Source organism: Nannobrachium achirus, assembly GCF_963921795.1.
Source record: "Nannobrachium achirus genome assembly, chromosome: 9".
Classification (NCBI taxonomy): domain Eukaryota; kingdom Metazoa; phylum Chordata; class Actinopteri; order Myctophiformes; family Myctophidae; genus Nannobrachium; species Nannobrachium achirus.
Window position 1 is genome coordinate 41,619,354 of NC_137818.1, and position 14,155 is coordinate 41,633,508.

The 14,155-nt window shown below is 39.7% G+C and overlaps 1 protein-coding gene across 1 annotated transcript; it reads left to right on the forward strand.

Moving 5' to 3' along the window:
• Positions 1 to 1,679: 1,679 nt before the first annotated feature.
• dpm1 (dolichyl-phosphate mannosyltransferase subunit 1, catalytic) lies at positions 1,680 to 13,397 on the forward strand. Its single transcript, XM_080732474.1, has 9 exons — positions 1,680 to 1,820; positions 2,116 to 2,215; positions 2,585 to 2,618; positions 2,710 to 2,786; positions 10,302 to 10,327; positions 10,564 to 10,659; positions 10,788 to 10,856; positions 11,795 to 11,909; positions 12,292 to 13,397. Exons 1-9 carry the CDS (start codon positions 1,687 to 1,689, stop codon positions 12,394 to 12,396), a joined length of 756 nt encoding a protein of 251 aa, XP_080588600.1. The 5' UTR covers positions 1,680 to 1,686; the 3' UTR covers positions 12,397 to 13,397.
• The last annotated feature ends 758 nt before the right edge of the window (positions 13,398 to 14,155 follow it).

Sequence of the window (14,155 nt, forward strand, 5' to 3'; positions counted from 1 at the left end):
CATTTAATTTGTACAGACACAGTGAGTTACAAATGGATAAATGGACATTGAAGATTGTACTGTGTATGAAAAAAGAAACGGCACAAGAAGAAAACATAAGAAATCTCCTTGGTGTGATGTGCTCGTATTTGCATTAAAACAAATCTCTAGCAACAAATGTTTCTTTACCGAAAGTAGTACATTTTTTAACATAGAATCATATTTTCATAGACTGACAATGTTTTATTAAAGGTACATAAGCCATCTTCGCACTGAAAATGTTTGTATTCGTTACTGACTTGTTTTTGTATTTATGCACTGTAGTAGTAGGCTATAGCTACCTTCAAAGTTAAATTCCTTATTTTTATTTTTTTGTTCTTCTAACCTTAACTGCCTCAAGAACAATGAAAATATAATGTCCATGGTGTAAAACATCTTTGTTCCATGATATATGATACTGTGAGAATGGCTGTTTTATATGTGTGATAATTTGTATATTGTTTATTATAATGACATGTTAATATGCAGTTATTCCTGCATGATATTTTGTATTATTCACATTGGTTATACATGTTTACATTTATGCTCTCCTTTGATATACGTGCGTGTGTGTGTGTGTGTGTGTGTGTGTGTGTGTGTGTGTGTGTGTGTGTATTTGAGAGAGAAAAGGGAGACCTCGTTCTGTATTTTTGATTTTGTCAATAAAAAAACATCACGTTAATAAGCTTACTGTGATGATCTGTATCTCTTTAATAAATGTGCATTGATTTTGATTTTAATGTAGGATATAGTAGCCTTCCTACCATATACACAAACTGGCGTATAATAAGCGGATCCTTGTTTAATCCACGTTTCTTGCCGTGTGTGTTTCGGAGAACACTCGTTTCCGCTTAGATTTCCAACGCTGGCGATGAAGACAAAATAGCCGATCTAAGAGCTCACAATGCGTCGCATAACAACGCATTTTCAGCTTGTAGATCGGCTATTTTGAAGAAAGGTAAGTCACTATGGTCACAATAATAGTCTACACATAGATTTTCCGGTTTTGCCACTGAACCATTTTATTTTCAAAATAAAAGTATAACGTGGTAACAGGTAGTCTTGGATATTTTGTTTTCTTTGTCTGCTTGTTTTGACATAGCCCTAGCCCTGCTGCAGTACTGCAGAGTGCAGAAAAGCCGAAGACTGAAATGCCGCTATTTTTTCCCAGAAAAAGCTTTACCCTAACTGTTGCTTATATAACATGTGACAATACTTTTTTTTTTTTTTATGTGTTTTGTCCTTGAGAAATAACTTTTTTTTTTAGATTGATTATGATGATAAATAATATCACATCTACAGGGTAGATCTAATCTAGATTCCCTTACACGACGTTGCTGGACCCTGAAACAAGAGGCATCTGATCCATTAGCCCCATATAGAACCTCACCCGTCGCTGCATACTGTCGGAGCACAACAGTATGCAGCGACGGGTGAGGTTCTATATGGGGCTACTGATCCATTAGATATCATGTTTAGATTGAAGATATGTTTTTCAATGTGATGTGACTTTAGTTTGGGGCCTGAAACATATACTCTTTTCTCTACAAACTGCCATATTAAAATGTAATGAAAAACACGTAGTACTTTTATTTTGAAAACAATACATGGGGAGGTATGCCTTTTCCTCAGTCCTGCTGATAACTTGACGGACATTCGCACAGCGCAATGGCAACAAACCGAAGAGCTGCACAACGAAGCCGGGAAGATGGAGATAAATATTCCGTGTTGTTACCCACGTATAATGAACGAGAAAATCTGCCTTTGATCGTGTGGCTTTTGGTGAAATATTTCGGCGAAAGGTGAGTTGCTTGAAGTTATTGTCGAGGCTGTTAGAGCTGTCTGCTTGTCGGCATGAGACCTGTAGTGATGAGCTGTCATTAAACCAGATTTGTACAGTGGGTGGTCAGCCCATTGTCGTGTCATTTTGAGGTAGCTATTAGTTCATATTTAATGGGACCAATCAATCGGCCACCATGGCAGATTTCTGGTGTGTGTCAATAAAGTGAATGCACTAGAAAAGAGCTATGTGCAGACAGGCTGGCCCTTTGCTTTGGCCTGACAAAGTTACCATTTCATTTATTGTTGTGAATACAGCGGATATGACTACGAGATTATCGTCATTGATGACGGAAGCCCAGATGGGACGTTGGAAGTGGCAGAGCAACTGCAGCAGATCTATGGGGAGGACAGGATTGTAAGTCAAGATGACAACTTTATAAAACACAAAAACATGTCTTGAAGTGGACTTGACATGTGAAAGTTGATTACAAGGATTATGATTGAGAACATGTCAATGTGAATCCTGAATGTATGTAGGTTATGCACAACACTTATGCCTAACTTTCAAATGGGTTACCAGAATGCTCGGATTGCTCGCCTTAAAACACTTGGGGCAAGCGTTCTGGTATTCTTCAAATGGCTTTGTGTTGTAATATTACAAATAGCATGACTAGATTGTAATACACACGCACGCACGCACACACACACATACACACACAAAGAGAACAACTATGTGTGAATTGTGCTAACCCCATCACTCTCTTCTCTGCTATCTTTGATGCAGCTTCTACGACCAAGAGCATCAAAACTAGGCCTTGGTAAGTGAAGATGCGTAACATCCAGCCTAATAGTTAGTTATTCATTTCTCATTATGGGATCTGCTGACACTCTTTGGTTTCCTATCTGAAGGCACTGCCTACATTCACGGCGTGAAGCATGCCACAGGGAACTTCGTCATCATCATGGACGCTGACCTGTCTCATCATGTGAGTGGATCAGTGATTGATTTATTATTATTAAACAACAACACCTTCTTATTCCCATATGAGATACAATAATCCATCACACAGAAATAAGACAGGAGAGTGATCAGAGTGAGAATGGTATGTTTACTATGGAGAGAGAGTATTCAAGACAGGTACAGTACAGAATAATCAATGGTTCGTGCTCTCTCTGACAAATGATGTTTTGACATGAGTATAAGTATGGTCATTTGGTCAGTCAATGGATGACGTTTCAACAGTTCATAGGAGGTTTCCACAAATGACAAGACAAAGAGTTCATAGGTTCCTGAAGAGATGTCCTTCGCTGGTGTCTGCATGACACCAGGCTGAGCCAAACCAAAACAATTCTCATTGTTTTAGGTACAGGCTCCAGGCAGTTGATAAGGCCTGATTTCTACCAGACGGAGACCTTGTGGGTACTGTAGTGACATTATATGAGAGGACACAGTCACTGTGTATGAGGGTCAGGTGGTCAACAATATGTATTGATAAAAAGATGATATGAAACATAACAAAAATACCTATCAATATCCACCGGCTGGTTAATATTGATCTTTTTATCAAATAGATCAACAAAAGAAAACAAAATAGTCCATGGCAGTGGGATGAAAAATGGTTAGGGTTAGGGTTAGGGTTAAAACATTTCTTCAATAGTAAAAGGACTGTAATTATCGTTAGGGTTAGAGTTGACATGACATTAATGACAAAAATGTTATCATGTTTACACATAAATGAAATAACCCCTTGTAATCAGATTGATACGTCAAGATTAGTTGATCAGTCTTCCCCTGCACCCTGTCAGGACAGAATAAAAATAAAAAGGGGTCCATAAGTCCTCGATATGATGAGGGCTAGAGACAGAGCAAAGTCCAGGGATCGAGTTGAGGTTTTGTTGGAGATGGGTTGTAGATGGGCGGAGACGGGTCAGAGATGGGTTGTAGAAGGGCGGAGACGGGTCGAAGAGTGGAAGAGGGTTCTTTAGGTGGGTTTCAGACAGCTCCTATGGACAGAAGCTTGCGGCAGTTCACTAATATCGATACAATGGATTCTTCAGTCATAATTATAGCGGCTTAATTCTTCGACAGTGCGATTTCAGAATACTCACAGGCCCGGGAGGCTGCAATAGCCCCCCGCTGTGATGATGGCGCGTTCGCACTGCCCTCTGGCCTCTGGTGGTTCCTTGGCACCGCCTGGCGTCCATCGGGCCTAGAGGATGACAGTGCTTGGCGGCAGATCACTTGTATTTCAACAATTTACAATCATCATTTCTCCACCTAAATGTTTTTCTTCACAGTGCATTTCCGTTACCCACCGACAACCAGAGCATAGCTCTGGTCCTGCGGTTGATTGGCTCGTGCACTGGTGACCCATCGTCTGTTGGTGGTGCCCCTTTTCACTCTCCGCCCTCTGTATTTTTTCCTCCGCTGTGGTGTTGTCATGGTTAGCCCTTATAGGTGTTGAGTGGCTGTAAGCCGTTCTGATAGTCTGTTTGTGTTGGGCAGAAGGATTAATGCACACAACACAAACATACTCAAAACATACAAAGTTTTAAAATCAAAAGTTTCAAAATCAAAATTAAACGTTAAACAATGAAAATCAAAGCCTAATCCAAACAATCAAGCATACTCCCCCCTCTTGACACAAGGTGTGGCAAAAATGATGTTGTTGATGTTTGGGGCTAAATGGTTAAAATAATAAAAATAAAAATACATTTTCAGACCACAGATTTATAATCTGTTCACAGTTCTTCAATTATTCAAAACTTTCAAAACAAATTAAAAATGACTTAAAATCATAAAATAGTTAAATCAGTGTCAAATGTTTCTTAATAGGCCTACCAGTAAGTCACCCAAAGAGGACCTGGGAACAGGAAGTTCCACAATCAGAATGTTGATGAAATCAGTAGAAAGGAAGACAAAACATATCTAACACTTTCTCACACATACCCGCCATGGCCATGGCACACAGTCACACGCACGCTCACGCACGCAGAGGCAGAGAGGGAGTAAAGTGTCCGAGCCTCTTCTGTAACATAGGCACTGTATGAACAGGGCCCCTTTGACATCAGAACACAGACAGAAGGTTTAAATACAAATAAAAGATAATAATAACAAAATAAATAAAATATAATTAAATGGACACCAGCCCCTAGGGAAGCAAAAAACAAAATGAACGGCTCCACCGGACATGGTGCCCCTTTCTCAACAAGACAGGAGGACAGAGAAAAACGGACAAAATCAAATGTAAATAAAACATGAGCTCAAATCCGTCCAGTCCAACCAAAATAAATAAACCTGTCATAAACCTGGAAAAACAAAACAAAATTAAATGAACAGTTGACATGAATTTATATAGTTACTGTAAGACATGATGTAATATCATGTCAAGTGGTCACCTCATGGGCTGGGTTGACCTTAATCAGTGGACAGAACACAACTGAGTTGTTGACATGATGGTGAATCTTGTTGTTGACAGCTCTTGCCGTCACCCCATGAGGATAAAGATTGTTTACTGAAATATGGTTTACCAGTGAAATATCAGACACTTGTTGCAGTGTCAAGGCTGTCGGAATCACAATGTTAGAATACCAGGATGTGTTATTAAGGAACATAGAGTGGCAAACATCCCTTTTAGGAGAAACACATAGAAACAGATTCACACAATAAGACCCATTTTGAGAGAAACAGTATGTAACAAGTCACTTGAAGTTTATAACGATCCCCACAGTTTCTCCAAATAAAATAAAACATAGGCAGAGCTAGCGCAAGCAGCAAGCGTTAAGCAGCAAGCCTAAATGCGAGCCAGCGACTCACACATACCGTACAGTACTGCACGGCCGGACAAACACACATGCACCACTGCTCATGTTCATACTGGGTTTGATTTTTCCCTTTTCTTTCACAAGGTTATTACCAGGGGAGAAAAATAGGATTAAAACACACATACATACAGTACATGTATCCATGTAGACAATTTCTCATACATTTACACACATGGGTCAGTCAGTTTAGAGGTCATCATTCAGAAGGGGGCTTCTTAGTTCTCAACACCTCAGCTGGCCTGAGATGGAATTAAAAATAATAATAAGACTAAAACAAAGACATGTAAGCATAAAGCATGAAGATTTCCGTCAGAACGTTCTGTTCTGGAACATAAAGGAAATCTACCAATTAAAATAACCACGCTATTTCTTATGTGATTAAGTAGCTGGAAACAGCTATTATTAATAAAATAACCACGCGATTTGTTATGTGATTAAGTGGCTGGGTTATGCACTGGCCAAGAGATTCTCCCTTCAGAACAATTGCTTTTGTTCTGGGTACACTAAACGAAATCTTGTAAAGATTTCCTTCAGGACAGAAATAACTTTCGTCCTGGCAACACTAAACTGGAGTCTCGTGCTAAATAACACCAACTAATAATATGGACAAGCATGAATCTGTGACCAACAGTCTGCTATGTCCTCAGAACAGGAAACCGCAGTCCCTATTCTGTTACTCAAACGTGCAACGAAAAGCGATAAAACAATAGACTACAAAACATTAAACAATAAAAACGCAGCTGTGTTAAGAGCTAGCTAGACTCTTAAGACAGCAGGTATAAATCTTTAAGTACTGGACACCTCTGTGATTTACAGTCCAAAAAGGCATGAATAGCCTACAATGAAAACTGAGAAATAGATTTAGAAAGTTAAGGTGTACAAAACCAACTTCAAAGACTTAAGAAGAATAACGCGACCGATTTAATGTCTGTTTTTAACAGGGCCGCAGATAAAAAGTAATTTGTAAGGCAAACCGGAACGACGAAACAACGGAATTTGGAACACATTATTTAGGACACAGGGGCCTCATGGACAAGGTTAAATCATGGATAAAAAATACGATTTATAACAACTTAAGCAAGTTTTTGTCTCATAACTATCGAAGGAAGGGTTATGAGTGTAATGAGAGACATACAGGTTTTCTTTAGTGGACAAAGGCCTGTAGTAGTAGTGAGAGCAGAGAGACTGATAAGAGATAGATTCAGGCTACTCAAGGCAATCTGTTCTGTAGCAAGTTGGATTATTTTGAAAATATTCTAGACAAAGTGTGTGAATTGGGGTTCCTTGTAAATTGATTTAGTGTCTTTATTATTGTGATAATCAATAATGTATAATAATCTAGTATAGTTCACCGGCTGTTATTTCCACTAAATTATTAGACTTTGAGACTACATTATATGAGCTTGTAGAGCTGCTATTTTCTTTCACATGGCGAGAGAGAGGGAGATAGAGAAAGACAGGAAGTAACAATATTGATTTATTTTAGGTTAATTGAGAGACAGAGAGCATATTAGAGAAAGAGAAGAGTATAAATGTTGAATTGTATAAATTCATTTATACAAGTTTTTGTCTCTGAGCAGTGTGTGAGTTGTATTAGGGTACCTGGGTGTTGAATCTTGTTGGCTCTGCTGTCGGCTTGCCCCTTTGCCAATTTGAGTGACATGTATGATAAAACAGTGAGCTCACGTGCCATGGTGGGGAGAAAAAAAATCCTGGGGGTTCCACCGACAGCAGGTCCAATCGTCCAATCGGTCCACTCCTTGAGAAAGTGGAGAAGGAGACATTTTAGTTCTGTCTTAACTTAAATTGTCAGATACATTTTAAACATTTGAATATTATTAGAGGCCTTCATGCCAATTATTTTACCAGAACAGAAATGGTCAAAATACGGTCTAAAAAATAACATATAGCTTCTCACTCTGCTTCGCGACGGCAAGCGAGGGGGTGAGAGGCGCAGAGTAAACGGAGCGAATTCGGTACCAAAACAGACAGATAACAAAATAATACTGGACAATTATTGATAAAGATAACATCAACCGTGACCACCGGCGGCTATGTCCAAATTCTTTAGAACCAGGCAAACCCTCTGATTCTGGTAAACAATGTGCAACAAAAAGCAACAAAAAGGTACCGAGAGAAAAAATAGTTTCTGTGAAGTTTGAAAATCACAGAAATAACGACCGATAAAATGACCATCTACTGTTATCAGATAAGGGTTAATTTACGACGCGTGTCAAACCAGAACATAATTAGGAGATTTCCCGCTCCTCGACGGAGGGAGAACAATAATTCATCATTAATTCAAAATTCAAAGACACGACACATAATGTTACAGGGGCCAACCGTAAACTATAAAGGATTAATAAGTAATTACAAATGTTATAATTTAAAAGAATGTTATAATGAATGGTGTCTCCTGTCCTACTGTATTTCCCCTATGTTGGGCTGGCGGGGACAATAGCCTATGATAGGATGTGTCCGAGCAATTTATGTGTTAAAACAAGTGAAGGTAAAATAGACTGAGCGATACTAAAACATTATTTAGCCTTGTCCGACTCCCTGAAATATCAAAAATCAAAACAATAATTCAAACTGAGAAGCGACTCATCGCGCACAGATAACTGAAGAAAACAGTATACTTATCTTAAAATATTATTATTCCGGTCACCAGTGGTGCATAAAGATCCGTCCTCGGACCGTGGAGCATGCAATCAGAAAACCATGTGTCCAGCGGTCCAGTGGCGGATGTCCAAGCAGGGAATGTTATAAAATAAATTGTACTGTTGTCAAAATAATAACCTTGTCTGAAAACACAGTAAACTTCCAAACTCACAGCTGGTTCTTTTATACGTGTTGTAACACCGACCCACCGGGGGAGAGAAAGTGCACCCACGGTCACTTGTCCATCCATCGGTCGGCCAAGATTACATCTGTATGCGGCGACGTAGGACCATTTTGATTGATTTATTATTATTAAACAACAACACCTTCTTATTCCCATATGAGATACAATAATCCATCACACAGAAATAAGACAGGAGAGTGATCAGAGTGAGAATGGTATGTTTACTATGGAGAGAGAGTATTCAAGACAGGTACAGTACAGAATAATCAATGGTTCGTGCTCTCTCTGACAAATGATGTTTTGACATGAGTATAAGTATGGTCATTTGGTCAGTCAATGGATGACGTTTCAACAGTTCATAGGAGGTTTCCACAAATGACAAGACAAAGAGTTCATAGGTTCCTGAAGAGATGTCCTTCGCTGGTGTCTGCATGACACCAGGCTGAGCCAAACCAAAACAATTCTCATTGTTTTAGGTACAGGCTCCAGGCAGTTGATAAGGCCTGATTTCTACCAGACGGAGACCTTGTGGGTACTGTAGTGACATTATATGAGAGGACACAGTCACTGTGTATGAGGGTCAGGTGGTCAACAATATGTATTGATAAAAAGATGATATGAAACATAACAAAAATACCTATCAATCAGTGTCTGTCTGTTTGTATAGATGTTGAATGTTTAAATGGACCACATTTTTTGTGATGATCTATTTGTCTTTTTTAACATAATATTGTACATTTAAACTGTCAATAGAATACCAGTAAGACACCTAAGGGTGAAAAGCGACCTCGTCCTAAAGGGCGCCATGTCTTGGCCATCTGGCCAGAGGGATTTGGTCAATGGTTCCCCTGGCATCACAGGGATCTCCATATATGGAAATAAAGGGGATTTGGTTCCCCTGACATCACAGTGATTATATATCGGCATTCACAGATATGGGCTTAATGTTGATGACATCAGGGATCTCCATATATGGGCATCACAGGGATCTCCATATGGGCGTAAAAGGGATTTGGTTCCCCTGGCATCACAGGGATCCCCATATATGGCAATGAAAGGGATTTGGTTCCCATGACAACCCAGTAATGTCAGAGCGTGAGAGTCAATCAACAATAAAGATAAGCGTTACCCAGACAGACAGACTGTCCCTTTTATGCCCAATATATGGAGATCCCTAATGTCATATATGGAGATCCCTGTGATGCCAGGGGAACAAATCCCTTTTATGCCCATATAAGGAGATCCCTGATGTCCACATCACTGTTACTGTCCCTTTTATGCCCATATATCGACATCACTGATGTCCACATCACTGTGACATCACTGTGACTCTTTGCCACACTGGCCAGATGGCCAAGACAGTGATGTGTCAGGGGAACCACAGTGTCAGGCGTTACCCATCCAGGCAGACACGGACAAGCTGTGACGGTTCTGATAGTAAACAACTCAACAATCATATGTCAGTCAGACAGACTACAATATAATGTAATGTCAGACTCATTCCAGCTGTTGTGAGCTAATAGATTGGATATTTTTGGCACACAACACTGGCATGCAACAAAGTATAAATCAGGCTGAACGCTTCAGTCCACATGAGCCATTTCTTGATTTTAAAAACACGTTAGCATGATAGATGAGCCCACAGCCCCACACACACACACAAACCTTTTATGCTATCTTCCAATGTCAGGTATTTGAATGACTTGAGGAGTTGGTTGAATTGACTTTATTTTCTATAACTGTAACTTTGAGAACTCCGAAAATATTTGTGTAGTTTGTTTTCATGCGGCATGTTATGTGATGTTTTTTTCCTCTTTGTTTCTGCCTGCAGCCTAAATTTATTCCAGAATTCATCGAGTAAGTTTCTCCAAATATAAATTATCTTGCCTTGTGATTTTGACTTTGTTTTTCTTTCTTTTACTCTTTTATGAAACATTTATGAAATTGTGATGTATAGCAATAATAGATAGTGTTTATTTATACATTTACTACACCACAGTTAGTGGTGACATTGCAACGTGAATCTTTTGGCATCTTATGTTATTCAAGGGCAAATATTCGTACTAAAATAGAGGTTTGTTTTGCTCATTCAGGAAGCAGAAGGAAGGTAACTATGACCTGGTGTCTGGGACTCGATACAAAGGCAATGGGGGTGTGTATGGCTGGGACCTGCGCAGAAAAATCATCAGGTGAGTGGAGATTATTATTGCATGTTCTTCCATTTTATTTAGTATCTTGCATGCAAGGGATTGGGATTGATTTCTTCAGTCTTTGAGCATAACACCATTTTAAAAAGTCTACTTTCTCTCCCTCATAGTCGAGGAGCCAACTTTGTGACTCAAGTGCTGCTGAGACCTGGTGCTTCAGACCTCACTGGCAGCTTCAGGTAGGTAATACTTAGCTGTGTTGCGCGCTCCAATGCGTGCCAATGTCGCATACAAAAATGCACTGGTGTGTCGTGCCCTAAATATAGCTGATCTACAAGCTCACTATGTGTCGCATCACAATGCGTTCTGAGCTTGTACATCTTTTATTTTCAGTGAACAACTAAGTAAAAATCTTGCTTGAGTTAACCTCATTCCCATCTCATGAGAAGAAAAGCCTGGTAAAGAACTACAGCACAAAGTGTCTATACGGCGGGACTTCTGTTGTATGTACTTCCCCCGGAAACGTCTTTTTCAACCAATCACAACACGGTTTTCATACCCGGGGAATGTAAACAGACCTGCACGGCATCAATATAACTTCCTTGGGGAAGTTATATGTATTCACCATCCCTCACACCAATAAGCGGAGCCTCGATGATAACGCTTTAAGTGTGTCAGCCCTTGCCCACTGGAACTCCCCATGGAGATTCGCCGGACAGGACGCCAACATTGGTTCAGGCCCGGCGGCAGGACTCAATGGCTGAGGGGGCCGTCTGTGCGCTTAAGGTTGCGATTACTATGCAAATTAGTGTTTCGCCTTTGTTTTACAGTATTTTCCGTTTCACTGATGGGGACGGGGGGTCCGAGTGAGGGGAATGGGCCCCTGGCGTCCCCCTTGTGCCGCCAGGCCCGCATTGGTTACTTGTTAACTCAGGCTTTTGGAAAATAGTTTGTTTATTTTTGTAATTGTAAAGCGTCCTTGGGTTTTTGAAAGGCGCAATATAAATTCAAGTTATTATTATTATTATTACTTCCTCTTAGACCCTTTCAGTAAACTAACCATTCTCGCCCAGCTTAGCTTAAGTAGGCATACTGTGGTGGAATTGGCTAATATAACACAATAATTCTGTCTTTTCAACTTGGATCTGAATGGTCTTCTTTGTCCTGTTGATCTCAGGCTGTACAAAAAGGAGGTGCTGGAGAGCCTGGTTGAGCGGTGCGTGTCCAAAGGTTACGTCTTCCAGATGGAGATGATTGTCCGAGCACGACAGCTCAACTACACCATTGGAGAGGTGAAGCTTACCTTAGTCACTCGATTACAACCAAATGGAAATTCACACCATAGATATGGGTTTCCAGTGAGGCCTGTGTACGCTATATAAATTGGTTCATACATCACACAATTCCACAATGTAGCCAGCACAGCACAGATCTCCTTTAACCATCAGAATATATTTATTCTCCCTAGTACAATTAACATGTGAGACCTAGCAACATTGTGCATTGAAGCATATGTACTGACAGATGGTAATGACACCATGACCTCACAATACAGTGAGAAGGAGAGTGGCAAACATATTTACAATGTCAGCATCTCCTCCAAATAATAATACCAAATCATGTACTGTGAGCTGATATTCTACTTTCTTTCTACCCTCTTCTTCCAAAAAACAGGTACCAATTTCTTTTGTGGATCGAGTTTACGGAGAGTCCAAGCTGGGAGGGAATGAGATCATATCATTCCTGAAAGGGCTGCTCACGCTCTTTGCAACGACATGAATTAGTGCTACATTAGATTTATTTGTTAGAGAACCCAAAGTCATACTTTTACATTCTAAAGGTTACTGTCCTACTTCAATAGTCTACTATTAGATATGGAACCATGATTGAACAGGTTCTGTCGAAAATAAACCTTGCCTCGTACAGTAAGTGTGATTCAGGGTAGGAACTCTCATGCAGGAGTTCTAACAATTTGTGATTGGTTCAACTTGAATATAATATAGCTGATATCATGTTATATATTTCAATATGAAATGGGGGAAAAGTAAAGACTTTATATTTTACATCACTATCACCATCCGCCTCATTAAAGGGATATTTCACTTTCAAACATGTTTGGGGTCATTTTAGTGTCTACTTGGGCTTTTGACAGTTTCTAAGTTGCTTGATTCAGTATTTAGATATTTGATATTCATTTTATCAGACACGCCCCCTTCCTCTACAAACCCATTGTAACTCCAAACTCCATTTTAACCGTGATGTATTATTGAAAACACCCGTTCTTGGTTCTGTTGATTTATCAATTACTTTTTCCATTTATTTCTTTTTTAAATGAAAGAAGTAATTGAAAATAAAAACATGCCCCCTTTGCGTATTAGAAGGACAATGTCAGTCACCATAGCCAAGGACAGTGTTTTTGGTGAATCTATCATGGTTCAAATGGAGATTGAAGTTACAATGGGTTTGTATAGGAAGGCTGTGTCTGATATAAATGGATATCAAATATCTAAATCAAGCAACTTAAAAACTGTCTGGGGTGCTCACAAAAGCCAGGGTTTGCATAGGAAGGCTGTGTCTGATAAAATGGATATCAAATATCTAAATCAAGCAAATAAAAAAATTCTGGGGTGCTCACAAAAAATGTTAAAATGATGGCAACCATGTTTGAACTTGAAATGTCCCTTAAGTTTGAACTAACTGTAAAAATGTTATGTTCAGATGTTTTCACTACACTTGTAGACAAATGGATTTTTTTGGTACAAAATTAAATAGTTTATGTTGTTTCCTAAACTTTTGCTGTTTGTTTTTCTTCATATCTAATTATTGTTCAGCAGACTGAGTCCGGCATTGAAGGTGGACGGTTAAAATTACAGATTTTGAGAGTCTAGTCTTGACATGAGTCAAAAGCCAAAATGGGTTATAGGCCCCTTGGTGAGTAATGGAAGAGATGTATATTTGTATTTATAAGAGATGAATTTGTCATTAGCCCAGGTCATAGGGTGAGGGGATGCATTTCTCTTTTTGATCCAAGGGGTGAACTACTGTACAGTATGTGTCTAAAGAACATTAAATCCAATTCTTAATCTATTCTAGAACTTCCTTGACCAGCCATTCATTTATATTCAACGAGAAAGGCTTTATGTGACAAGGAAGAGGGGCTGTTGGATAATTGATCGTGGCCAGAAAATTGCCACGTGCTTCTCACAGTATTTTAAGGTCAATGACCTCACATAACATAAGAGGCATTCAATTAAACATCAGTGGAAGGATCACCTAAGGGCTGCCTCTGATGCTGATGTAGGAAGATGCTTAATGGGGGGGGGGGGGGGGGGGGTACACTTGCTATTCACAGCACAACCATGTGCTGTGAATAGGGATGGGATGAGATGCATCCCAGAGCAATGACACAAATCAATCATAGTTGAACAGAGTTGAACTTTAGCTGTCACTTAACACTACTGAAAACTAGTAGTCTCAGCATTAGACCCCCCCCCCCCCCCCACACACACACACACACACACACACACACACACACACA